At 45.0% G+C, this 27,764-nt stretch overlaps 1 protein-coding gene across 1 annotated transcript in view; it reads right to left on the bottom strand.

Moving 5' to 3' along the window:
- The window catches only part of ASTN1 (astrotactin 1), a 323,825-nt gene that overhangs the window by 138,559 nt on the left and 157,502 nt on the right, over positions 1-27,764 (bottom strand). The window contains exons 7-8 of the mRNA XM_024758832.1: positions 26,769-26,936; positions 18,903-18,987 (exon numbers count right to left, since the gene is read on the bottom strand). Coding sequence (XP_024614600.1) covers positions 18,903-18,987; positions 26,769-26,936 — 253 coding nt within the window. The remainder of the gene's footprint in view (positions 1-18,902; positions 18,988-26,768; positions 26,937-27,764) is intronic.

The raw sequence follows: 27,764 nt of genomic DNA, 5'->3' as shown, positions 1-27,764 counted from the left end.
TTCCCTGGTGGCGCAGTGGTTGAGAATCTGCCTGCCAATGCAGGGGACACGGGTTCGAGCCCTGGTCTGGGAAGATCCCACATGCCGCTGGGCACCTGGGCCCGTGAGCCATGGCCGTTGAGCCTGCGCGTCTGGAGCCTGTGCTCCGCAACAAGAGAGGCCGCGACAGTGAGAGGCCCGCGCACCGCGATGAAGAATGGCCCCCGCTTGCCACAACTAGAGAAAGCCCTCGCACAGAAACGAAGACCCAACACAGCAAAAATAAATAAATTAATTAATAAACTCCTCCCCACAACATCTTCTTAAAAAAAAAGAATTGTACAAGCCGTTTGTCAACATGGCTTTTAAAAAAAAAAAAAAATTAATTAATAACCTCCTACCCACAACATCTTCTTAAAAAAAAAGAATTGTACAAGCCGTTTGTCAACATGGCTTTTAAAAAAAAAAAAAAATTAATTAATAACCTCCTACCCACAACATCTTCTTAAAAAAAAAGAATTGTACAAGCCGTTTGTCAACATGGCTTTTAAAAAAAAAAAAAAAAAAAAAAAAGCTAGTAACTCTCCCAGGAACACTCTCCTCTTAGAAAAGCACCTGCTATAAAACCTGGCTACATCCATCTCACCAGCACACACCTAGGCCTAAGCTAGGTCACTGGGGACCCCGTTAGCTTGACTTCTTTTCATGGTGATAGTCATCATCCCACTTGTGTACTAATGCTCTGGTTATCAGTCAGACCATTTCAGGACTACTCTATTTTCCTCTACTGGACCTAAGTCATTCGTCAGGATGCTTCCTTTTCATTCTTCTATTCATCTCGACTCATTCATTCATTCAACAGACTGTATTTATAGTCAGCCTCCAATTTTCCTATATTTAAATCTCTCGGATCCTGTGCTTCCTGCACATTATGCATTGACCTATGCTGAATGTAAATGTTCATCATAATTCTGACAGAGAATCCTCACTTCCTCACTTGAGGCTGACCCCTGTCAGAGCCTCACCTGGGTGGTAACAAGTATGAGTGTGCGTGTGTGTGCGTGTGTGTGTGAGGGCGGTGGAAGCATAGGTTCCATACATTCTAATATTGTAGATTTTGAAGTTAACATCCCTGTCCATGAAAACCAGCAGATAAATTCTTCTCCATTCCTGCCTATCCTCTACCCCCATGGACTGTTCAGAGGTATAGATTTCCATAACACTTATCTATGCTACATCCTGTGTGTCCAAAAGCTGGCTTCTTCTAAAGCTTAGAAGTGGCCAGCTTACTAGTGCACTATCTTGCGTTTGTTTTCCTTCTCTCTCTGCCTCAATTATCTTTTCCCCTCCCTCTTGCTACCCTGGCATTGTGCCTTCCTATAAAACCTTAGCACATATGCTTTGTTTCTAGGGTGCTCAAGCTAGGATGGTCTACATTCTTCAATTTCTTCAACTGCAGACTGAGGGTATATAGTAATAGTACCCACTTCATAAAGTTGTGAGGATTAGATGAGTTAATACTAAGTGTTTTGAACAGTGCCCAGCATATAATAAGCCCTACATGATTGTTGACTATTAGTATTCATCTCTTTTTTCCAGGCACTTAACACAATCCCAGAGACATGGAAGGTCATTGGTAAATGTTTTTCAAATGAATAAATTATGGATGTACCCTACTTTAGTGGCACTGGGAAGATTGATGAGTTAACTCAGAAAGGAACACTATGCCAAATATTAAATATAAATAAGCCAATTTCTCTTTTGTTCCTGGAGAGACCTACACCAAGAAATACACTGAGAAAATCATGCAAAGGTTTGCAAAGAACTTGCATGTATAACTTCATGTACAACCATTCACTTATTCATTCAACCAACATTTATTCAGAGCTTAATACTGAATGTGACAGGAAATGTTATAGGGTTACAAAGATGAATAAAACACAACCCTGAACTTGACGAACTTACAAGCTAGGATAGTAGGGGCCAAGGCAGATACATGAACAGATGATTAGGTTTATCAGATCATGATAATTATGGTGTGAAAACAATGGCGGAGATAATACCTGGGGATCACAGATGAGGGTCGCTTTGTGAAGACTGGGTTGCGTTAGACAGATATCTCGGGGGGGGGCTATCCGGATGCAGACTTAAATAGTAAGCAGGGAATAGGCAGGGAAGTTTGGAAGTTAGGAATTGAGGTAAGAAAAGCCATTCCAGGCACAGCACACCCCCTAAGCAAATACACAGACATGTGGTATAGCATGGTGCATACATAGGCTCTACAACAAATTCAATGTCATTGGAACCTAAAATTCTGGGCAGAGAATGGTTGGAGATGCTGAGCTGAAGGGGTTGGCGACAATCAGGTCAGAAAGAGCCTGTAGGCCACCTTAGAAAGGCCCAAATTTATCCTGTAGGGCCATAGGTTTCGTTGGCAGGCTTTAGGCAGGGTGTAAAATGAACAGCTCATTTACATGGATCTTTTTGGTGACTGAAAAGGAAGGATGTGAGGTCAAGTCAGGGGGCAGGGAGGCTCTCATGTGGTCTAGGTGAGAGAGAAAGTGCTGGCCTGGGAGAGTAGGGGTGCAGGTGAGGCCGTGTGTGTGCGATGGGCCTTTGGACAAATGTTACAGTGGTGAACAGGAGAAGCTGGAGCCCACCAGGGGCATCCCGTGTTCCTCAGCAAGGCCCCCAGAGATCTGCACTCAGATGCTCCCCTTATGAATTCCTTCATGGAGCTCCACCAACTGACCTTCCAAACACGGAGCAGGTTATTCTGGTCACAGCCCTGGGACTTCAGTGCTGAAACCTCAGGCCCAGATTCACGCAGAAATCTAAGATCTGGGTTTAAGTGAATAGCTCTGTTAAACATTACTTCATTCACAATCGTCACTGAACTTCCAAGGGAATAAGAGACTGAAAGTCAGAAATTAAGAGGCTGCCCAGGTAAGTGACAGGTGACAGGCAAGGCCAGGATACAAATCCAGGTTTCTGTAACCAAAGTCCAGGATCTCCCTCTCTCTCTCCATACGTCTTTCACACACACACACACACACACACACACACACAGAATTTTAACTTCACAGCAGATTCTTCATACTCATTATCAAGTACATGCTAAATGTCTAGAGCCTCAGAGCCACTTTTGTTACCTTCCCAACCCCCATCCCATAGGGCCTTAGATTATAGACTGGAACCTTAACCATGTCCTACATTTCATATCCCCGGCCCTAGCAAGTTTAATTGTTAAATTGGTTAAAACTGAAAGAACAGGGAGAGGTTTTGTGATAGCATCACCAGCCCTTTCCCTGGGCTTCAGTTCAAAGGGATCGTGGTCCAGGGCCAGAGGAGAGAACAGCGGACTTAATGCACTTGTAGGCTCTTCTCTCTCTCCCTCTGCAATCCTCTGGTGAGCAAGGGCACACAGCAAGGGTTGCTGGGAAACGGAATCTGTGATGATGTGCTCTCCCTGCTGTGAAGACTAATGACTTCAAAGGGGGCACCCTGCCACGATAGGGGCTTGCGTGGGAAATCTGACTGCAGTGTAATTAGGCAAGAGGCTTGGGTTTAGGCTGCTGTGCTCAACCACACCCTCCTCTGCCCGGTGGAAGGCACAATTTGGGGAAGGGAGAGGCAAAGCTTTTGAAGAACAGGAGTGCGTCTTCACGATGCACTGATGCTGGCAGAGAGGAAGAGAAAAGTTCAAATCAAACCAAACAAAGAGACCCAGCCTGGCCAGTGATCAACATGGAAAGATTTTTAAAAATGGACGCAGGACTTCCCTCCTGAAAACCATTCCCCTGGCAGGTATTATGATACCTGCTGCTAGATTCTCTGACTCTCGGAGGAAGGGCCATCTGATCCCCTTGCCACCTGGCATTACCAACACCCTCCACTCTTGCTTTCCATGGTTCTGTCGTTTACCTCTTACTACAACCCTATGAGGTAGGTACTATGATCACGCCTGGTTCACAGGGGAGGAAGCTGCAGTACAGAGGACTTAAGCAGTTTGACCAAGGGAAGTGGGTAGAGCCAGTAAGTGGTAGAGCCAGGATTGAGACTCAGGTGGTCTGCTTGTATAGTTTTAACCATTATGTTCTACGGGCTCAATTCCTAATGTATTTAAGCTCCTAGTGGGTTGGACCTTATAGGACTATTGTGAGCCTGGAATAGGGTGTCCAACACAAAGGAAGTCCTCAGTAGAAGTGATGTGTTGTGAGTGATCTCAAGGTGATCTCCTTCCTGCCTCCAAACAGTAAGTCCCTTACATACGAACCTTCAAGTTGCGAACTTTCAAAGATGCGAATGTGCCCCTGTACGCCAGCTGCTGTACTGTGTTACTGTACTTTTCAAGGTACTGTACTGTAAGATTAAAATGTTTTCTTTATTTTTGTGGGTTTTGTTTTTTATGTATTATTTGTGTGAAAAGTATTATAAACCTATTACAATACAGTACTATATAGCTGACTGTGTTAGTTGGGTAACTTTGTTGGACTTTACAAATTATGAACATGCTCTCAGAATGGAACTCGTTTGTATGTAGGGGACTTACTGTATCTTCTCTATTAGTTCATTTCTCATAATGCTTGGAATCTCACAAACAGCAACTATTTAATTTTTATTGAGCACCTACCACATGCAAGACACTCTGTACCTGAGAATGAGACTCAAAATTAAGCCCTTGCGCTACAAGTCTTATTGTCTACAAGGAGTCAAGACAAGTCTAGGGATATAAACAAGGCCCCATGTGCCAGTGGCCACAAGAGAGAGTTACAGGCCTGAGGCAGCCCAAAGGATGAAGGGGTGGCTTCATATTGGAGAATAGGGAAAGCTTTATAAAGAAGCAGGTATTTGGGCTGCACCCGGGAGACTGGGAATGGGGAGGGGCATTGGAAGGAGAGAACTGCAGGGGAAGAGATGTCCTGAGCAAAAGTAGGGAGAAGATAAAGTAAAAGGTCAGTGTGATCAAGAGCAAGCAGTTCAGTCAGGCTGGAAGCAAATGCTGGGAGCCTTGAGAGCTAGGAGGGACCTATCCTGAGAGGCTCTATGGTGGCCAAACTCATCCTCATGCATCCCAGTGAGGGCCTGGACTGAGAATCAGGCTTCCAGGTTCATCCCTTCTCCTCCCACTGCTACTGTGTTCTCTGAGCAAGTGATTGAATCCTCTGTGCCACTGCTTCCTCATCTGCACAGTGTGAGGAAAGGATGCTGTGAACACTCACAAAGCATCTACAGACGATGCCTTCACATAGAAAGCAATCAGTGAGACTCCCTATTATCATTTAAATGAGGTAACAGATATAAAGCACCTGGAAGAGAGCCTGACCCACAGAAGGAGCCCATGACGCACTGACCTCCTCCCCTTGCTCGGGTGGAGCACCCCAAGTACCTCTCTACACGTACTTCATTGACGCCTGAAGGGGCTCATTCCTCTGGGCTAAGCTCCACCTCTCCACAGGCTTTCGAAGAGCAAATGCTTCTGGGACCTGGGAGGAAAAGCCCATTAAGTGGCTGACGGCGGAGAGAAGATGGTGACACTAGCTCAATCCCCCAAAATGGAGAACTGAGAACATGGGGTGGAGGGTGATCCTGACCATCGTGCCTGCAGCCAGCTCAGCTGCCTGACTCACATTACTTCAGAGAAGGGAGTGGGGAGGATGGGGCAAGACACCAGAAAAGGGGGCATCTGCTGCCCACAAATCTGCTTGTTCATAGAGTACATCCTTTCCTTGTCAGGCAGCACCCTGTGAGTTATATGCACGGACTCCAGACAGACTGCCTAGGTTTGAATGCCAAGTATGGCACTTACTATGGTGCAAGCTTTATCTAAGTTACCAAGCTTCTTGGTGCCTCAGTCTCCCCATCTGTAAAAAGGGAGAGCTTCAAAGAGTTGTGTTAAGATTAAAATATATAAGCTCTTAGAAATGTGCCAGGCACAGTGTAAACTCTCAGTAAATATTAGCTCTTACTATGACCTTTACCTTCACTTATCAGGTAGGAAATTGTTGAGAGTCACATCGCTGGAACTCCTTGTGAGGCAAGACTCTTAATGAGATAAAACTGCATGGCCTGGAGGAATAGATGGTCTAAGAGCCACAAGTGTGGAAGCAAATTTTCAGCAGCTTCGGGCTCTTTAGAGAAAGAGAATGGATCAATATAAAAAAAACAAGAATGCCAAAATGTCTAAGAGCTAGACTGGATTCACTAACAAGTGGGGTGTCCCAAGCTAGGCTCATGACCATTTTTGATGGCATCTCTAGGTCAGCATTTCAAAGGGCAGCACAGAAGTCATCTACCCTGATTTCAGAAAGGCATTCATTCCCTGACTTAGAAAATGTATTGAGCACCCATTCTGGGCCAGACACTTGACAAAATCTTTTACATGGATTAGATGGAAATATGAAGGTTGAATGATTATACAGCCGATGAATTTCTGTGTAATTGAACAAATGTAACCAACAAGTTTGGAGTAAGGGGTCAAGGTCAACCTGCAAGAAAGTCTCTGATGGGAGCAGGGCTTGGTGGCGTTCTCTTTAACAATTTCATCAGTTACCTGAAGAAGGTCACTGAAGCTATGTTAATTAAATTCACAGATAACACGAAATAGCAGGGATAGCTAATACATGGGATAACATGAACCGTGTAGCCAGACCATATATGGTGGTCCCAGCTGTTCACAGGCACCCATCCACCCCACACTCTGCAACAGGTAAGCACATTTTTCTAATCCACACAAAGGCACCATATAAGCTAGCAGTCCTGGGCAGAGAAGAAGGAAATCAACATATTCTTTATTGTTCCAAAGGACAGAGCTGACCAAACCGATCAAAGTTACAGGAAAACATATTTTGGCTCAGCCTGAAGGATAGCTGTCTAAGAACCTGCATTACAACAACGATATGAGCTGCCTTTTCCAAGAACATAGCCTTCTTCACTGATAGCATTCAGGTGGCCATCTGCTAGAAAGGCTGTAGGAGGGATTCCTACACCAGGTGGCAGGCGAGATGATATGACCTTGAGGTGGGCTCCCAGCTCTGAGTGTACAGAATTGTGAGCGATTCAGCTGATATTCTTACTCCTACTTCCTGAAATTACGGAGGTGAGTCACCACTCTCATAAGAGAGTCTAAAGATACAATTAGGTTCAGAAAGCAGAAGTCTGTGGATGTCTTGCCCAAAGATGACCACGTGCCTTTATTTATCTTACAAATATTTACTGAGTACCTACTATGTGCCAAGCAGTGTGTTAGGGTCTGACAATGCAATGATAGATAAGAGGCATTGTTTATGCCTTCGTGGAATTTATATTCTAGAGGTGGATTCCTCTAAACGCAACTTGCCGAATTGATGTTAAGATCTCATCATTTGGAGGCAGTTCATAGAACATAAATGAGGCTGTGACCAATGCAAAACATCATCAACGGGATACTTGATGCCATCACTTATTTAAGTGCTTACATATTTTATGTAACATTATTGAGTGCAACATTCTTATTTTTCCTGAAAAGGAAATTGAGCCTCAAAAGTTATGAAGCTAGCCAAAAATTGAGTGCTTTTAGTAGAAGAAATGAGATTTGAGCTCAAGCCTGTCTGTCTGCAACTCTGTGTTCTTCCCATTGTGCTATGCTGCCTCCCATACAGATAAAAATATGAGCAGGTGAACATAAACTCTCTAGGAAGTGAGATATCCCCAGCCTCCTGGTTAAGATGAGATCATTTGACCAACGCTATTAAGTGAAGTCTGGTTGACGATATTTAAGACTATACCTGGAAAGAAGAACCTCTGAACATATCCCAGACTACCTTCTTTCCAGGCCAAGTAGTCTGAATAAAATGGATGGCCCCATCCTTCAAACGTGAAGATCTCACTCCTGACCCATCGGGCAAAGGCTCTGGAATCTTTGCCAATAGCAAGGACTTGCCTAGTAAATGGGCAAATGCAATGCCTGCATAGGGTCCATGGTGAAGAGTGTGCCATGGCCTCTGCTACAATGGGCCACCTTGATTTGAATCCACAGTTGTGGTTTTACACTGGCCAGAGCACAGAGCTACTCAGTAACAGGTGTCTGGTCCCAACAGTTACCAGCCTAGAGCATTTACTGTGTTTAGGCCTCCAGCTAGGTCCCTCTAGTGACACGTCACTTTCCCTAGGACTCTACATCATTCTGGAAGAGATACTTAACTACAGACTACATACTTGTCATTGTTTTAATCAAGGCATCGACTCAAGGATCCCCTGTCCCCAGAGCCTCAAGGCCGAATTGTAGCCTCTCCCCTGCTTTCATTTTGAGACTCTCAGAACAGTAGCCCTTGAGGGGTTTGGCAACAGAAAGTTCTCCTTAGGGACCGAGATTCTCTTTTCTTGCCAGTGAGACTTTCAATATTGCTGAAATATTCAACAGATCACCAGTAAAATGGGGAAAACAATAGTTTCTACTCATAGTGTTGAAATGAGAAATTTCTTGGTACATGAAAAGAACTCAGAGGGCTGGCTGATGCACCCCAAGAACTATATGTGTCAGCTATTATTATTACTATATTAGTATCACGACTATTACTACTGCCCCTGAAGGGTAGAGTGTGGGGAGTGTTATAATACCAGGCATGCAAAGTACTACAGCTCACTGGCTTTGATGTTAATTTAACTCCAGGTAGGCTTCTCTCAGTGTGGAGTATGTTCCCATTTGTGACCATCCCACCACGGTGAGCACTCACTCCATTTAAAGTCATCCGTCTCATGTGGAAGGAATATAACAAGGCCTAAACAGACTCACGGATATACAGAACAAACTAGTGGTTACCAGCTGGGAGACGGAAGGGGGTAGGAGCAAGACAGGGGTAGGGGATTAAGAGGTACAAACTACTATACAAACAGGGATGTATGGCCATGTTTTATAATAACTCTGAATGGAGTGTAATCTATAAAAATATTGAACCACTATGTTGTACACCTGAAACTAATATGATATTGTGAATCAACTATACTTCAATAAAAAAATAAATACAGGGCTTCTGTGGTGGCGCAGTGGTTGAGAGTCCGCCTGCCAATGCAGGGGACACGGGTTCGTGCCCCAGTCCTGGAAGATCCCACATGCCGCAGAGCAGCTGGGCCCGTGAGCCACGGCCGCTGAGCCTGTGCATCCGGAGCCTGTGCTCCGCAGCGGGGGAGGCCACAACAGTGAGAGGCCTGCGTACCGCAAAAAAAAACAAAATAAATAAATAAATAAATACAGACATAAATAAAGTCATATTTCTCATTTGGTTATAAGCAAGGGAGTCTCTGCTGTACGTCAGGATTGGAGGAAGTCCGTGCCGGGCACTGTGGGCTGGGCAGCCACACGGAAGTCCTCCACCTCCGGGGCTAATTGGGCTAGTGCAGCACTGGGGCACTGAACAGCTGTCCACGGCCTCCCTTCACAGTCCTGCACAACAGAAATCTGGGGACTCTCCTCCACCCAAAGATCTTAGATCCAAAAGCCAACCTCAGCTGGAAAGCCTGGTTTCCAGGCTCTCTCTCCTTAAGCCAACCATGCTACTCTCAGTGTGGAAAACCGTGTGGAAAGGTTAATAAACTTGATGGGAAGAAGAGTACCAGGGAAGGAAAAGATTATTCCAATTGCTGAGTAGCATCATGGTCTAATGAAAAGAGCCAGATGTTGGCATCAGGCAATTCTGTTCACCACTGTGACCCTGGTCACCATATTGCTGAGCCTCACATAATAATAGGCACCTTTCTCACTACATATATACGTACGTGTATATATGAATATATATATTTTAAAAAGCAAGAGATATAACAATATAGTGTGGTTTTTGTTAAAAAAAATATTATCCCTAAACAAACAAAAGAGTTCAGAATGAGTTCCCTCCAGGGGATGCCACTTCAGGTGGCTTGGATTGTCTTTTTTTTTTTACTGCTCTGTGGGTGACTTTCTTTCCTTTCTTTTTTTTTTTTTGATTTTCTACGAATTATATGCATTCCTTTTATAAAAAAAAAAAAAAGATAAAATAAAAACCAAGACATGAAGTGACAAAATGTTTGCTCTCCAATTCCTGAGATTACATAAAGTTAAAACTTAGGAAAAAATAATTGCAGTGTGAATGTTCGAAGCAGAATTCAAAGTACTTATCTAGGAAGAATAAACCTTAAGATGACTTTTACTGAAATTGTTTTCACAGAGACTGCAGGTGGAATAAACACTACTAACTGCTCACCTCTTAACCAGTTTGGAGGCTTTTTATCAAGATTAGGGATGATATTAAAACAACACCACCACCAACACGGAGCCCAGCATTATACGCTTAATAGATGGCAGCGATTAAGCGGCAGCATCTGAGGGACTGATCAAAATCTTCAGTGACACTGAAGTTGTACTGCATTGAATATTGTGCTGAATTTGAGGGTCACTTCCTGGTGTTCATCCAGCCCTTTGTTATACAAAAACTTACAGAGATGTTTACATTAGAGGAATTTGACCTGAACGCTAGACCCTGAGCCACTTTCTTCTTTCCTCCAAAACCAGGTTTTCAACTGAGGCTTTTCAGATAGACATTAAGAATAACTTCCCCAGAGAAAACGTTTTGAGAAAAATAATATACAACAAAGATGCTTTTAAAGCTTCCTTCTGAAATTTCCCCCAAATTTTGTGGTTACAAAAGTAATGAATGCTCATTGTTAAATAACGAAAGGGAACAAAAATGCATTAAAAATTAAGGGGGGCAGTGGAAAGCAAAACTTTTGATGCATAGAAAAAGAAATTGGGAAGAAATATGACAAAATGGTAATGGAAGTTTTCTCTGAGCATGGGATAATGAGTGGATTTTTTTCTATTTACTTTAAAGAAAAAAAAAAGATAAATAGCCAAGATGCCCAAAGCCAGGGAAGATGACAGCACTCTCAAACCTAGTATTCTTAGACTGAAACCCAAAGAAGCTGCAGGTCCAGGGAGCATTCCTAGTAGAAAACATCCATGCATTCAGTAGAATATATAAATTCAGGACACTCTCTGGAAAGCCTGGGCCAAACATAAAACATTCATTTCTATAAAATTGAAACAATTTATCTTCCATTCTCGAGCAGATGGGAGGGTAAATCGAGGTTGATTTTTTCACCCTGGTGGTCATACTGGAGGAAATATGAGTGTTCCTGCCTCCGGTACTGTTTAAAATGAGTCTCTTGGTACCGTGACTGGACTAGTCAGAGAGAACACCGTGGATGTTTCACTCTCCTCCAGGGGGTAGGCAGTACTGTAGGGGGACTGCAGACACTTGTCATGTGGGGAAGGGTGGGATGAAGCTGAGTCCCCTCGGTGCCCTGGGGAGGAGGATGCAGAGAAGCAGGTGGGGAATGCCCATCTCTCATCCACAGCTGATGACTTCCAGAATGTCACACGCTTATCACACTGGCTCTCTCTGAAATCAGTATTTACCCAACTGATTTATCTCCAATACCCACCTGTCACTATAAAGCTTGGCCACCAGCTATGTGACCTTGAGCAAGTTTCTTCACCTCTCTGGCCCTCTATTTCCCCAAAAGTAAAACACAAGAATCCTTTAGGATGCACTCAGCCACTAGTCTACAAACCCATCCTTTTCATCAGAGGGGATGGTGCACTGGTAAGAGGATGCCTTCCTGGTGGGGATGTGGGGACTCCACACCTTGCTTAGGAAGGGCCTCTTAAGTCTGACTGGGCTGCAGAAGCATTTGGGGGGAGCTTTCCATCTGTACAAAGACTGAGCCCTCTCCCAGACCCATGAAATTAATATATCTCCTGGGGTAGCAATCGGAAATCAGTATTAGCTCCCCAGATGATTCTTAAGTATTTGCTCCATGAACTGGCATCAGGGAGTCAATTATTAGGCGTATTTTGCTCTCTTATCATCTTGAGTAACCAAGGTTACAGTTGCCTCTAAGAGGGGAGCAAAGGGCATCACCTAAAACAACCCCGGCCAGGGGCAGCTCTAGCTCCTCAACTGCATTTGTGCAAATGAGAAAAAGGCACGCATCAGGACAAATGCCCCCTGCGTCTCAGAGTTTGCTTTCCTGGGCCTGCAGGGGCGAGGTTTCAGCCCTCAGCTGCTCTTTGTGCTAGATGTCTACCTGCAATGTACAAAGCATATGGCTGTACTCAGCTGACTGACCACACGTCTTTTGTGAAAATGGGTCAAATTAAACATGTTTCCACTTGAGAATAATCCCTAAGAATGAGGTGCAGGGTCCCCCAAGACAACTGAGGGGACTTGACCCCGTTAAGCCCGTCTGAGGAGGTCCTGGTAGGTGGAGATCCACTTTCAACCACTCAGTTCCTGCCTGCTCACCCAGAGGGGGTCAGTTCTTCTTTCTACAGGGCAATATTTCAGCTAGAATCAGGTTACAGCAGAGTTTCTAGCGAGAGAAGGAACTAGGAACTTTAGGTTTAATACTAAGAGCTAAGATGACCTGTTTGACACTGAAATAGGTGGGAGAAAGGACAGCCACATTTCCACTGACTCCTGGGGGAAGTGGAGCAGATGGAAGTAAAGGAAAAGGGAAGGAAGAAAAGAAGAATGAGAAATAAAGGGCCAAATAAAACCACTGGAAACCCTTGCTAGGAATAAGTGAATAAGTGAGAGGTAATTATAGAGTCACACACACGCACGCACGCACACAATTAGAAAGAGTCACACATGCATGCACACGCACACACACACACAAAGAGAAAAAAGGACAATAAAAAGAGAGCTAGTGGGAGGATAATCCCGTTTGTGCTTGGCATGGCAATGACAGGAGCTGGGCACAGACAATGAGGTTGGGGCTGGAGGGAAGGGGAGGAGGGCGCCCAGAGATAAAAGAGCAGCAGCAGGCCGGCCTGCAAATCTTGTCTGAGGGGTTGGAGGAAGGTGAACAGGGCATCACTGATACAGAGACAGGCATGGGGGTGGGGAAATAAAAGCCAGACGATGAGCTAGAGACGGACAAACGAAAGTCAGGAAATGTCAAATGTCACGCAGGACTGTCTGACTCCATCTGAGTCACTTCTGACGAGACTCTGGGAAGGTCAAAGAAGGCCAAACACTGCCCAAGACCTGGGCTGGGAATCAGAGCTACCCCCTAGCATTCTGGTCACTGCCATACGATGGTTCAGCATTTGCACTTTGATGGTCAGACAGCTGAGAGAATGTTCTGGCTCAGCTTTAGGTGGCCAGAAGGTGAGAATGGGTTTTAGATCATTTGGAATCATCAGTGCAGGTTGGCCTCTGCTAACACCTAGAACTCAGAGGCAAAGGCATCCTCTCCAGTGGGCTGTGGTCATTTTTCTGTGAGTGGTCTCTAGGGAAATGTTTAGGATGGCATCATTCAGACAGATCCTAATCAAATTACCTTCTGTCAAGGACGCTTTGGAGCAAGACCGAGGGGCTGAGGCCAACCATGACAAACATGGTCCCCATTCTTGGCTTGAAAAGGAAACCGGATTCTATGGTGTGGGGCATTTGTTCCTTATACAGATTTAGAATCCCTAAGCAGGGATCCCTGGGAGGGTGAGTAGCAGGGATGAGTTGCAGAAAGAGAAAGCACAGTACAAACCTGGGACAATGGAAAGGCCATATTAAGGTGGCACGGGCTGCGTACGAGTGTGTGAGTGTGTGTGTGCATGCACAGGCACAAGCACACACACGTACTAGTCTGGGGGGATGTCATGGTAAGTAGGTAAGTATGCTGCCTCCTGAGCAGGCAGTGAAACAAGTGCTCTGATGAGCAGGATTATTCCTGACAACAGCTCCTAACACCTTGGAGAAACACCTGTTCATTTCCACAGCTGGTCTTTTCCCATCTCATAAATTATCACTCTACCACCATTCTTCAGCACTGAAATCTAGTAATATGTTCTCTAGTGGGGAATCTCCTTGGTATTGCCCTCTGTATCTGAGATGCCAGAATAAGAAATCAGTCTATTATTTACCGGGAATCTTCAAATGCATGAATTTAATCTGACTGTGGTGTTCTGAAAAATGTACCTAGAGGCCACTGGGTATACTCTTAATTTAACAAAAAACATTATTAGAGCCTTTCTTAATAATCTCCAAAGTAGCTAAATAAATTTGTTTTTTCTCTTCTAATATTTTCATGTAAATCATCTCTCTTGCCTCCTCCACCCTCATTTATTGGTCTCATTTCTTATCTGTGAAATTTTTTAATTTGTCCTTGTTGTCCTAGCAGACAAATATCACATAGAGACACTAACAGTCCCTGGCTGTGTCTATGAAGCCACAGGGTTGGGAGGCTGAGCAGCTGTGGATTCACACAGGTTAGACAGAGATGTGGTGAAGCCCTGCACTAGGGCGGGATCCTTCCATCCCGGGTCCTCTGCTGGGCACCTGGGTCACCAAGGGTGCTGGGGCAGGCAATGATTGATTTTGTTGCCAACCTCAAAGACCAAGGATGTAACCTCAGGCATCCTATGTTCTTTTAATAACTCATTAGAAGTCTGTCATCCATGACTTTGTTTAAATCTTTTTGAAGCTATTTTTACTTTTAGTGAATCAGAGCCTCTTTTGTAATGAGTTCAGTGATTTTACAACCTGCCACCCTGAATCCTGTCACCTGGGTAAACTACAGTGGCTGGCTTTATCACCAAGATTCACACACGAATGTCTCAACTAGCCTCACTTCTCCTTGGGCATTTCTGGCAAAACCAGAGTCACCAAAAATGGCTGCAACCCCCTCGATTCACATGTCTTGTACCTATGGTCCCCAATTTTCTGTCACTCTTTGCTGTATGGTCTTCAAAACTTTTATCTATAGGATAATTTTAAGACTGCTTTATTTGCAGGATCCAGATAAATAAAACCTTAGATAGTCTTTAGAGAGTTTTTTTGTGTGTTTGTTTTGGTTTTTGTTTTCTTTTTAGGATTTTTTTTTTTTTTTTTTTTTTGAGGTACGGGGGCCTCTTACTGTTGTGGCCTCCCCTGTTCTGGAGCACAGGCTCCGGACGCGCAGGCTCAGCGGCCATGGCTCACGGGCCCAGCCGCTCCGCGGCATGTGGGATCTTCCCGGACCGGGGCACGAACCCCTGTCCCCTGCATCGGCAGGTGGACTCTCAACCACTGCGCCACCAGGGTAGCCCCTTTAGGATTGTTTTAATTTCTTTTGAAGGGTCCAGAAAAATAATGTGTAGTGACGGAACAGCCCTCCACATATACAGACACCTCCTGCTGACAATTCTAGGGGTGTACACATGGGGCTTTAAGGTTCAAAGCCTTAGTAAGCAAGAGCTCTTTAAGATCTAGTCTCTACCCACCTTATCAGCCTCTTCTCCTGCCTCTATAAACTGCACCCGTGAGCTACATTGAGTTATTTGTTTGCCATTCCTGGAAAAACCATGCTTCTTAAGCCTCCATGCCTTGGCATATGCTGTTCTTTCTGCCTAGAATTACCTTCGTGACCTGTTAAATAGAACAGTTCAAGATCTAACTTCCTCATGAAATCCTATTCCAGATCCTTAGATGTCACATGAGTCAAACTGTAATCCCACTGAACTTTGCTCAAACCTTTAATAGGTTTTAGAATTCATTGTAATTTTCTTGTTAGGTGCCCATCTATCTATTCTAGACTATTCTTCCAGAGCAGAGATAACATCTTCTTCTTATAATTAGCAACCTACTTTATCCTGGGCCACGACGGGTACAGTGAATATCTGCTGAAAACATGAATGAGTGAGAGAGTAGATGAAGGAGTAGGGTGGGGAGAGGATTTCTATAAATAAATCAGCTCACTCATGTACACATACACACACACACACATATCACACACACACGCACACATACAGGTCCAGGTAAACTGAAGCACAAAGCAGAGTCTGGATAAAGCTGCGGGTATAACTTCTCTGTCTCCCAGAATCATCCATTTGTAATTTTTTGTATTAATGTCCTTGACCAACTTTCTTCCTTGTCTGAAAGTCACGACTGCTTGTTGATACTTCTGTCCTGGTACATTAACCTAGATTTTCACAAGGGAATTCATTTTAACTTTCACTGGCCTAGGATCTGGTTGTTCGACTTCAAAAGAATGTTCAGCTATTTTAATGTACACAATATAGAATGCTAAGTGAAAAACATAAATACCCGTACCAGCTGTTCACCGCTCCCTCCCGGACCATTAAATAAAATACTCAGGAAAATCAGGCCTACCACTGATTTCTCCATAATACCCCAGTACGTGTCACTAGTTAGCAATCTGTACTTTTCAAGTGACAGTCTTCACGTTCAAATCAATTTTCATTAATTTTGTAAGAATCATTTAAAGAAACGTGGCATCCGATCCCTGATCTAAACCAAGACGTATGAACGTATCTACTTTTATCTTGTCATTCTATGAGGAAGATGCAGCCCTTTGTCTGGCACTTTTTTATGTACATGTAAACATGCTGCTTATCACTCCTGCTTCCATTATTCTCATGACAGTCACTTTTTTTCCCCTCCTAACAGTTGCTCCATTATTTTATTAGTGTCCAAAATGAGACCTTATAGACAGTGATGATCAGAGAATAATGGAAATTAGAGATGGAAATGATAGATTAGGTCTCCTTGTCTGTTTCCTGGGGCTAATGTTCCTGTCAGTCTCTAACTCAGGGCTCTAGCCTGTCTTATTTTAAATGACACCAACGTGGGGCCTCCACCATTTCCCTGGAGGCTCTTGTCTACATCCAAGACTGTCTCTACACACAGCCAGAGGGAATGATGAAGCCTTGTGCAATTACCCAGTGAAGTCAGGCCCGCCGTCACATGATCTGTCTACAAGGCAAGGGATGTGGAGGCTTGAGCGATTAGCCACCAAATCCAATCACTGCAGAGAGCCAGCCTGGATCATTCAGGGCACAAAAGTGAAGTGATTTTTTGTCATTGTTTACTTCAGCAGCAGGTATGCAGGCTAAGAGACAGAGAGCTGGTTATCCATCACCTTTTCCAATATTTTACTCAATATGAATCACAGTCAACTGAGATTTTCGGCCAGCACATAAGCTAAAATCTTGGCTCCTTGGCAACTATGCAAACATGTCAGAGGGCAGAGAGTAAGGGGACTGAACTGACTTTACATAGCCATAGCAAATGGCACTCTCTATTCAAACTCCACTTGGCATCTATAAGCCAAGTTCTCTGCCCTTCCCACCAATCTTTCAACAACCGGCCACCTCATAGGCATTTACCCTTCTCCAAACATCTTCCTCTACACTTTGTGGACTGCCTCCCTGATAAGATCACAAATTCAGTGGAAAAACGGAGCCATCCTTCATTTTCACTAACAGAAAAATTTCACGGCATTTTGACTTGCCCCAAGTTTTCCGACCTGTGACTCAGATTTCCTCTCCTTAACTTCATTCTCTCTTGTCCTTATCCCTCAACTTCAACCTGTTCCAGCACATCTGCCCTCTTCGAACATCTACAGGCATCTATCATTCCATGACTTAGTCATCAGCTGGTCAAGTTCTCTGAGTGGGGTTCTTCTTCCCCTTCATCATAAATCACTCCTTTGGGCTCTTCAATCATTTTTATTGCTCTTCTCCAAACTCTCACCCATTTTTCTCCATATTTATTGCTTTGAGAGTCCAGAACCACATTCAGTATTCTAGGCTTGGGCTCCTCCGAATCATAGAGAGGAGGTTGAGCATAGAACTCAGGGCTAGGAGTCCTCCTTGGTGCCGTGGGAAGGGACGGTGATTTCTTTTCTCCACCTTGCCAGGCCACATATCGGCATGCGGACTCTCAACCACTGCACCACCAGGGAAGCCCCGACCACTGCACCACCAGGGAAGCCCCGAGGTGGCTTTTGCCTTGATTTCTTTCTAGTTTCCCCTGTCCCATTGATTGCTATTATTAGTTAGCGTTCATTGATCCCTGTCTTCCCACACCCTCCTCCATAACCCAGCCAAGGCAGAAAGTAATCTCTCAGCACCCAAAACAAAGTAGGAAGTTGCTTTCAAAAGGCGATAGAAGGGCTTCCCTGGTGGCGCAGCGGTTGAGAGTCTGCCTGCCGATGCAGGGGACACGGGTTCGTACCCCGGTCCGGGAATATCCCACATGCCGTGGAGCGGCTGGGCCCGTAAGCCATGGCTGCTGAGCCTGCACGTCCGGAGTCTGTGCTCCGCAACGGGAGAGGCCATAACAGTGAGAGGGCTGCGTGCCGCAAAAAAAAAAAAAAAAAAGGCAATAGAAGATGGATAGTGGTGATGGTGGCACAACGATGTGAATGTGCTTAATGCCACTGAACTATACACCTAAGGATGGTGAAAATGATCATTTTTATCTTATGTATATTTTTTCTCCATGAAAAAAATTCAAAAAAAGTAAAATGAATAAAATATAAAGCAATAGACAAGGTAACTATTTTATCCCAGTTGTCTGTGCCCGGGGAAAAGCAAAGATCTTACAAGAAATGGTAATTGGAGATCAGGTGAAAATCCTTTGACTCAATGCCAAGCACTCCCTGAGTCGTTGCATTTCACCCTCTCTGACAGTACTGGTGAAAACAAGTTTCCACTCATATCAGTCTTGCAAAGCTCGTTGAGCTCTGGGAGAGCTACACTGGAGTGTGTGCGACTTCACGTGTCTCCAACAAAATCATCAGCTAAGTTCTATCTGTGGAATCCTCGTGGCTGATGGCGGTGTGAAAAGGAAGAGAGGGACAGCTTGATTCCCAGATCCCAGCTGGAGGCTTGGGGCTGCGAGTCAGAGGCTTCACCTCTGAACTCGTAAATGGAGAGGAAGATGAGGTGGACACCACTGGGATGGTGTAAACATGGAAACGCACAGTGACACATTCATCCGTTTGCTGTTCAGAATAGAACCACCCTTTAGCTCTGTCCCTCTCCACACAATTGCTCCACGTCACGTCTGCGTGAGGGAGCGGTGACGTCCGGGAACTGGCTAACTCGCCGTCCCCTCACTTACCCTTGGTTGGTTCCCCATTCATTCCGAATGCAAAGATGCTTGTGCACTGGATCCTTCATGTAACCCTCGTAGCAGAGGCATTCCCCTTAGAAGCAGGGTGAGGAAGAAGAAAAAGAAACAAGAAGAAATTGATTAACATGTCTGTGTTGGAGAAAATTAATATGAAATGATCACATCAAACTAACACTGGCACGGATGAGACCATAAATCCTATTATACCATACACGCCCATCTCCACTGCCCACGTGAAGGAACACACCACCAATCTCTCCATTTTCACTATGTGATAACTTTCACTGGTTGAGGACACTAACGTTTACAAAGCACCTATAACATGGGCTCTGCAGACACAAAGTCCAAGAACTCTTTGAGCAAAGGGACTCCTTCGTTGTTATTTTCTCAGTGGCCAGTATACTGCAAGACACATATTAGATGATCAACACATGTTTGAAGACCACATAAGTGAGTTATTTCATCAAATGTTTCTAAGAAATTTGAAAAGTACATATGATTAGCCATGCTATCCTGATGAGGGAAATCGAGGCTCAGGAGAATTAAGGGATCTAGAAACAGATTTAAATGGCAGAGTTAATATTTGAACCTATGTCTGTCTGACTCCAGACCTTTTTTCCCAACCAGGCCATGCTGCTAGCCCAAGAACAACTGCTGTATTTGAGGAGGCCACTTATACCTATCATAGTTTTATAAGAACTCTGGGTTTTTATTTTTAAGTGAAAATGGCTCATTATCTTGGTGCTGATAAACAGAAGAATCATCTATGTTTGTTTAGGATATCACTATGTTTCATTATCATTACTTACTTCAACAGTGTACCAAGAGGTCCACGACCCCTCTGGAGTCGTATGTGAAACTGTACATATGTGTATGTGCATCTTTCCTCAGCAGGCCTCCATAACATTCATCAGATTTATAAGCAAATCCAAGACCCCCAAAAGATTAAGAAGCATTGCTCTACTTAGTCTGACTTTGAAGAAAATTGTAACTGCTTCCTTATATTAATAATTCCTTAGGCAATGCTACGTATCCCTAAGCTGCTGAAACCGGTTCCACTGAAGCACCAGTATTGTCTTTTTCACTGGCTGGTTATTTAATTTACAGGTAGTGAAAGAACAGAGTGTGACTTCCTAAAATTTGGAAGTTACAAAGGTGCCAGACCCTAGGGAGGCAAAGGATAAGGTTTCTTTATCTTCCTGGGAAGAAACACTCAAAAAGGATATAGATGGAATAATAGCTTTGAGAGCTATTTTCTCTTTTCAAAGACAAAAAACAATAAAAATGAAGTGAAGGGGCCTCACAGTTATGGGGGCAAGGACTGGGTAGGCTCTGAGCAAGAAGTTTTTGTTAGGATCTAAGTGCATCCGTTCTTGTTGAGACTGACCTATAAGCTACTGTCCATCAGGGTCTCACTAACAGATAACACTCGTCTTCCTCTCCGACACCTGCTCAGTCAAGGTGCTGAGGAGTGGAGTAGAAATGAGTAACTTAGTTTGTGAGGGATCCACAGGGAGTGTTAGATCAGTATTTTGCCTCCTGTATGACAAACTCAAGCTTCCCTGCGGGCTAGATTCACAATAGGGTGAAACTTATTGGCTTCAGTGGTGCTGAGCTGTATCTAGGAGCGGTCTGGGAGCTGGGAGTCGAACATAGGAAAACACAGCTTCGGTAGCTGATGATAAGGCTTTCAGGTGAAGGCTGTTTCTCCGATAGAAGGAAAGATAACGAGGGCAAGGACCAGAGGTGGGCAAAAGAAGCGAAGTACCAGGAGCCAGGCTTCATACCGTATCAATTCCAAAGAAAGCATGGACTCTAGGCTATAAGCTACACAAGGGCAGGAACAAGCTAGATTTTCCTATATGTGAGGAGACCTTTTATAAATACTGTGTAATGGAAAATAAACAAATTAATTAAAGAGTGTGTCCCAAATTTATAGATACCATCACCACCACCTCTCCCCAAGGTGCCAATATCAAGCCAACTAATGGGTCAAGGACCCAGAAATGATTCGCCCTTAAGGAGATCATCTTTCAATTTCCTTGTGGACATTAGGCATGGATATGATATTACAAAACAGGAAGGAATCTCAAGAGGTTGTCAAACCCATCAGTCTGACTCTTACAATGTTCTTAACTGGATGGCTTTGACAAAAAAGGTAGTCCACCTTCCACACCCGATATCTAGTTACCACAACACATGTAAAAGTAAATGCAGTAACAACTCAGAGCTCGAGCAGAGCTTGATTTTCCTAATGCTGGCAGTATCTACCATTTGTACCTTTCTCAATTGCCTTCACAGTCATTATCCCCTAATGAGATTTCCATCATTCATTACTATGTGGGGACACACTACTGACAACAAGTAAAGCTTTCCTCCATATAATGTTATACGCAGCCCGGAGTCAGAGCAACAGAGACATTTTTCAAACATATCATGTTAGAGTTTGAGGATTTCCAAAATTCGTCTCTTAAATCATCCTCATTTCCGGAACTCACCAAACTTCCCTCTTCTGTATTCCTCCTCAAAACCAGTCTGGCCATCTACATTGAAAGGAGTTCAGACTTGATGAGGGAAGTTGCTATGGCAACCAACTGCTAAATCTTGACTTTAAGAGGGGTTTCGTGCAAGCACAGGCTCTGACTGTTAGCTGTGAATTTTAAAGACCCCACAAGGGTGTTGGATGCCCTCCTAAGCTAGAAGTGTTACAGTCTCTGCATCTGCTGTGACAGATGGCAGGGAACACATGACGTGCCGACTCTGTGGTGGTGTTCATAGGAATCCAACAGAGAGACGTGTCACGGCCACAGAGAAGTGCCCAACTGGGATGGAGCGTGCCCTGCAGGAGGCACTCACAGACAACTACACTGCCAGAGAGTAGAAGCCCACCCAAGAGATGATCTGTGCAGGGCCTGGAGATGCCTACACTGGATCTGTGCTTGGCACTCTGAAGGCAGATGCTGACAGGCAGTGCCTTCCAGTCATTTCCCATTCCATAGATGGATGGAGGCACAAACCTCATCGAACGACTGAAGAAAGATCTTGAAGCTAGGGCTCCTCAGACATGACTGGGCTCACCACAAGTTCTTCATGACATAACTACAGATCAAGGCCAGAAGTCCTGATCACCTCCATCCTTCAGGTAGCAGTTGGCTTTTATGAAAGTCAATTGGGTACGCTTCATCCAAAAAGGGAAATCTTTGTCAGACATCTGGGCTTGAATAATATCTAATTGCCTGGTCTCCTCTCCTGGGCAGACATCAGGCAAGAGGTAGGCTCAAACAACCCCACACAACTCTGGGAGGGCAGACAGAGGGAAATAGGCCAAAAGTACACCCTGAAGGGAGGTGCTTTAATTGAGCCACAAAAGAGAGTTTGGGATGAGTGGGCAATCCAGGTGGCAGGAACAAAATGGGAGCTGTGCTACCCCACCTAACTAGGTTCTAAAAACCAGGGAAGACTAGAGAAAGAGAGAGAGGCCCTTATTCAGAGTAAGGAAAGGGGAGGAGGGCTAGAGTGAGTCTGCAAAACTGGTCCAATGCCCCTCACCAGATTTTACATATTTCTTCATGGTTGGGACCAGCCTATGGAAAGATCTGGGACAGAAGGAATTTCAGTGACCATCTTGGATGGTGATTAAAACTTGATTTAGCTTGAAGTGCATGCTCCTTGCAGACTCATAAAAGCTACATATCTTGAAAAGGGCAGTGAGGGTCTGTGGCCAGAACTGAAGGGGGCTGTGAAATCAAGCAGGTGTGTGAAGCCTCCACAGCTGCCCATACGGTGGAATAAAGGCCAGGAATGCAGCAGAAAGAGAAGTTGCTGAGGCCAGTTAGTCTGTGTTGCCCTCAGGAAACAAGCCAACATACAACCACCACAAAAACCCTTAGAAAGTACAGGAAAAGTCAACCCCTGGCTGGATCCATCCGGGCATTAAGCATTACAATTTCAGTGGTTTGCTGTTAGCCCCACGTGACCAGAGACACACCCAGGGTTACTAACCTAGGATGATCTGAGAGAGGATGTCAGTGTGCAGTTGGCAGAGGGCTTCCGGGCTAAGGGCTTTAGGTACATTACGTCCCTCCCAGATAGCACGTTGCTAGAATGCAAAAGGGAGGCTGGAGTGGAAAATGGTCTCAAGTCTCTTCCAGTTCCAGTCCTTCCGTAGATTCCTGACACATCCACAGAAGGTCTGGGCAGCCACCTTCTATAAACTGTGCCAGGGTGATTGATATAAAGAGGGCATAACAATGCTTATTTTTCTTCTGTCCTTTTTCTCCTTCCCTAGTGTGTCAGTTTTCTATAGCTGCCATAAAAAATTATCACAAACTCAGTGGTTTAAAACAACAGAAATATATTATCTTGCAGTTCTGCTGGTCAGAAATCCGATATGAGTCTCACTGGGCTAAAAACAAGATGTCTGTAGCGCTATGTTCCTTTCTGGAGACTTGAGGGGAGAATCTGTTTCCTTTCCTTTTCCACCTTCTGGAGGATGCCCACATTCACTGGTTCCTCAACCTTCAAATCCAGCAATGGCTGGTGGAGTCCTTTTCATGTCATATCACTCTGGCCTCTTCTGCCCCTCTCTTCCACTGTTAAGCACCCTTGTGATTACATTGGGCCCACCTGGTTAATCCAGATACTCCCCTTATTTTAAGATCAGTTGTCTAGCAACCTTAATACCATCTGCAACTTGAATTCCTCTTTGCCAGGTAATGTGACATTTTCACAGGTTCTGGGGATTAGGTCGTGAACATCTTCGGGGGCCCATTAAGCCTCCTATCATACCTGGTACTCTGGACCTCTGTGCAGGTGACGAGTAAACACACACTTAAGTTTGAAACATGTTGGAAGGATGCCTGAGGAGAGCTTCAGGCACTGGAGGATGCTCCTTTACAGTGACTGAGCGCCTGTTTGTGTGTTTGTTTGCATGTGTGAAAAAGTATACACGTGCACTTGCACAGTTCCACCCATCCATGTGGGCAGACCCCTCGGCATGGCTGGGAAAGCACATGTCCCAACACCATGACATTTCCAAGTGAGTTAGCTGGAGGACTGCAAAAATAACGTCGACTTGACTTGCAGCCAATGCCCACACTCAGCTCTTTGGAGAAAGGCTTTAGGATGGAGTGTGGGAGGCGATAAAGTTTCTTACTGACGAGCATGTGGGATGGCCACATCATCCCAGGCACAGGCAGAAGCAGGGCAGGAAGGGGGAGGGTTTCCAACCCCAGCATTAATGAAAATGGAAGTATCATTTCTCAGCGGCTACCCCGGAATGAAGATGTCGCACCTTAGTTCTGTGGTGGGTTCTTATTTTTAATCTCTCTCCCTGGCTTTCCAGTTGGAAATTCATTAACTGTCACAGACACTGGGAAGCCACTAGCAGGGGAGGGGCTTCCCAAAGTCATTTTCAGTAAGGATTAGAAATGAGATATCCAGGAGGGATTGAAGAGGTGATGGGAGCTTTGCTATGGACAAGCAGGTTCTTCAGCTTCTGGCTCAGGAAACAGTGATGCTTAGCAACGGTGATTGCTTGAATAGTGTCACAGTGACAAATACGTTGGCTCTGACCTGTCCGGGGGAATTAAGCAACCCTTTACAATCCCACTTCTGCTCTGATTTCATGGTAGACAGAACACCGACTCTGCCTTAGGTAGCTGTGGGGCTTCGGGCAAGTCGTGTAACTTCTTGGGGAATTTGAGCATTGACCTAAAGGAAGGAGGAGTTTATCTCTAAGACCCTCCAAGCTTAAAACACCAATCCCTCTTTCCACCTGTAACTCAAAGTGCTTCCTGTTCTTTAAAAACCTCAGGTGAAGCTTCCAAGGCCTTCTGGAGATCATGCTTCTCTCAGAAGTGAGTTTAACAAGTGAGGTGGTCCAGGGTCTCCTAATCCAAGTCAGAGGGGACCAGAGACTAGCTCAGTTGCATGGAGAAGCCCCACCTCTGAGACGAGCCTGCTTTTCTCTCCCGAGCCCACTGGCTTTTGGGCATGGTGCATGGCCCATCTGTCTAGTTTAGTGTTTGCCTGACAGCGTGGGAGGAGCAGCAAGTAAGCACAGTCTTAGACATCATATGTTTAAAATGCTGTACTTTCTCCTTCATAGGGGGACCTAGAATCTCTGTGATGGGCCCACGTAACAACAACTTTTAGACCTATCAAGGTGAACTTTTGACGTTGCAGTTACCTGTTACTCCCCCAGAGAGCTACAGCAATGGACTGTAACACAAGTAACAGCTAGATCTCTTGGAGTCAACCTCTACTAATATCCTTCGATATTAGTAGATGATACATCTCTGTGTGTGTGTGTGTGTGTGTGTGTGTGTGTGTGTGTGTGTGTGAGAGAGAGGGAGAGGGAGAGAGGGAGAGAGGGAGAGAGGGAGAGAGGGAGAGAGAGTGTGTGGAGGAGGGGGGCTGTAAGTGAGGTACAGAGAGCTGGAAGAGCTGGCCCTAGACTCCAGCAATGTTTCACTTGGGGATCTTAGACATCAGTACCTCCCCTTCCTTGCTTCTTAGGCATCTTACCACTCCTCTGGGAAGGAGCTATCTGTGGTACTGAACCTACTGGAAATAGGTCTTTATAAAGACTACCATAGAGGAACCCCTTCTACAATGAAAGGGCAAAGCAACCTGGGATGAAGGATCCATACTCCTTGGAGCTCAAGAAGCATTGAGAGCACCCCAGTACATGCTGTGTATGAATTCAAACCCCTTCTCTCAGAGCAGCCCCAGCCCCCCTAGATAATATAACAGCCTGAAAGATGGCTATACCCTTTGACCCAGTAATCTCTCTTCTGAGACTTATCTGAATAAAATAACTTCAGACATGCCCTACATTTATGTGGAAAGATATTCATTTTAGTAGTGTTCATAAAAATTAAAAATTTAATGCGTCTTACATGTCAAATAATAGGGGACTATTTAAATAGGAGCTATGATATAGACCTACAGTGGAATACCAAATGGCCATTAGAATTACGTTATTGAGGATTATTTAGTGGTTCTGGAAAACTCCCATGATAGAATGTTAAGTGAAAAAAATCAAGAAAACTCTACTGGACTTGGTGTGCCTACAAGCCTCTAAGAATCAGGCATAGATAAAAGATCGGAAGGGAGGAAAGACATTAAAATTTTTAAATTATTTCTGCAGGAGATAGAATTATAGATGATTATCATTTAGAATTATAGATGATTATCATTTTCTTCTATAAGCTTTTCTAATTTTCCCATTTTTTTTAAATTAATTAATTTATTTATTTTTGGCTGCAGTGGGTCTTCGTTGCTGCATGTGGGCTTTTTTTTTTTAGTTGCGGTGAGCGGGGGCTACTCTTCATTGCCGTGCGTGGGCCTCTCATTGCGGTGGCCTCTCTCATCATGGAGCACCGGCTCTAGAGCACAGGCTCAATAGTTGTGGCGCACGGGCCTAGCTGCTCTGCAGCATGTGGGATCTTCCCGAACCAGGGCTCAAACCCATGTCCCCTGCATTGGCAGGGGGATTCCTAACCACTGCGCCACCAGGGAAGCCCCCCATATTTTCTACAATAAACATGCATAAAAGTTTAGCCCCCTTGGCTGATATCCCCTGACTGGAGGGCACATGGGCTGTGGAGGTCATCCCGAACTGATCTGTCTGGCTTGGGGCTACAGTTAGGAGGCTTCCAAGGCTTCTGCCAGAAGATGACCTCACATTTTAAGCCAGCCAGCTCAGGGGTTCACCCACATGCTGCCAGCTTGCACAGTCTCGGCTCCCAGGGGTAATGGGTCAGTTGGGAGGGATGGCCTGGATTTTGAGGGGTAGTTGCAAGAGGCATGAACTCTGACAGTTACCCTCTGCCCGGTGCTCCCGCCTACCAGTTTCGGGGTCACACTGGTGTTCACAGGGGTCCAGGAGCCGCCGGGCACAAAGGTCCATGGCCCAGGGCCCACTGGAGTTCTGCTGAGAGAAGAGAACCACTTGGGCAGGGTTCAGCCAGTCGCTGGCATCCAGCTGGCTCCCCTCCAGCAAGATGAAGCGGCTCCCTGCAGGGGGAGAGAGAGGAGGCATGCCCGTGTGTGCCCACAGCACACACACACATTACTGAAGACAGGCTGAGCGATGCTCTGCAGATTAGCCCCCACCCGAGGTCATTACTTCTACCAATCCTGGCCCGCCACGAGCCACAGAGCAAGGGATCAGCGGATGGAGACTCGGCCAACACTTGGATCTCCCGCCATATCATCCCCTGCTGCCTTGTCCCATCCCATGTCTACTAGTGTGGACCCAAGGGATACAGGGACAGAGCAGCTCTGTTGATGGCCGTGGCACGGCTCCATCAGACCCTGGCAGTCGTCCAAGGAACGGAGACCTGCTGCCTGTCTTCAGTTGCCATGAAAATAAATAGCAGGCCCTCTAACACTCCAGACAGTCCCCACCTGTTTTCAGCCTTACGGCAACCAAGAGAACAGACATTAACAAGTCAATTAGGTGCTCTGGGCTTAACTAAGTCAGGGACTCTCAGAATGTATATTATTCCCTCATTATATCAGGGTCCCCCTGGATGAAAGTAAATTATTGCTTCAGAGTTCTAGGCTCATAGCAAGTTACTGCAATTAGGAATTTCTCACCAGGCATATCAAAACGGAAACGTGGCTAACGCTTAAACATTCTACTACTCCACTTAGCTTTTCCCCATTCAAAGGCTAAGAGAATCTTGGTGTCTATGTACCTATAGCCAGTATGCCCTGCATTTATCCACAAAGACAGGTGCTTAATTAAAAACAAACAGAAATGGGAAATGGGCATAGAAAGGAGGAGGTGATCTGTTTTTTTTTTTTTTTTTTTTACCCTTTTTTTTTTTTTTATCGGTG

This window comes from Neophocaena asiaeorientalis, unplaced genomic scaffold, assembly GCF_003031525.2.
Source record: "Neophocaena asiaeorientalis asiaeorientalis breed wild unplaced genomic scaffold, Neophocaena_asiaeorientalis_V1.1 scaffold182, whole genome shotgun sequence".
In the NCBI taxonomy this organism is placed as follows: Eukaryota; Metazoa; Chordata; class Mammalia; order Artiodactyla; family Phocoenidae; genus Neophocaena; species Neophocaena asiaeorientalis.
This window is presented reverse-complemented; position numbering and strand designations above follow the sequence as displayed.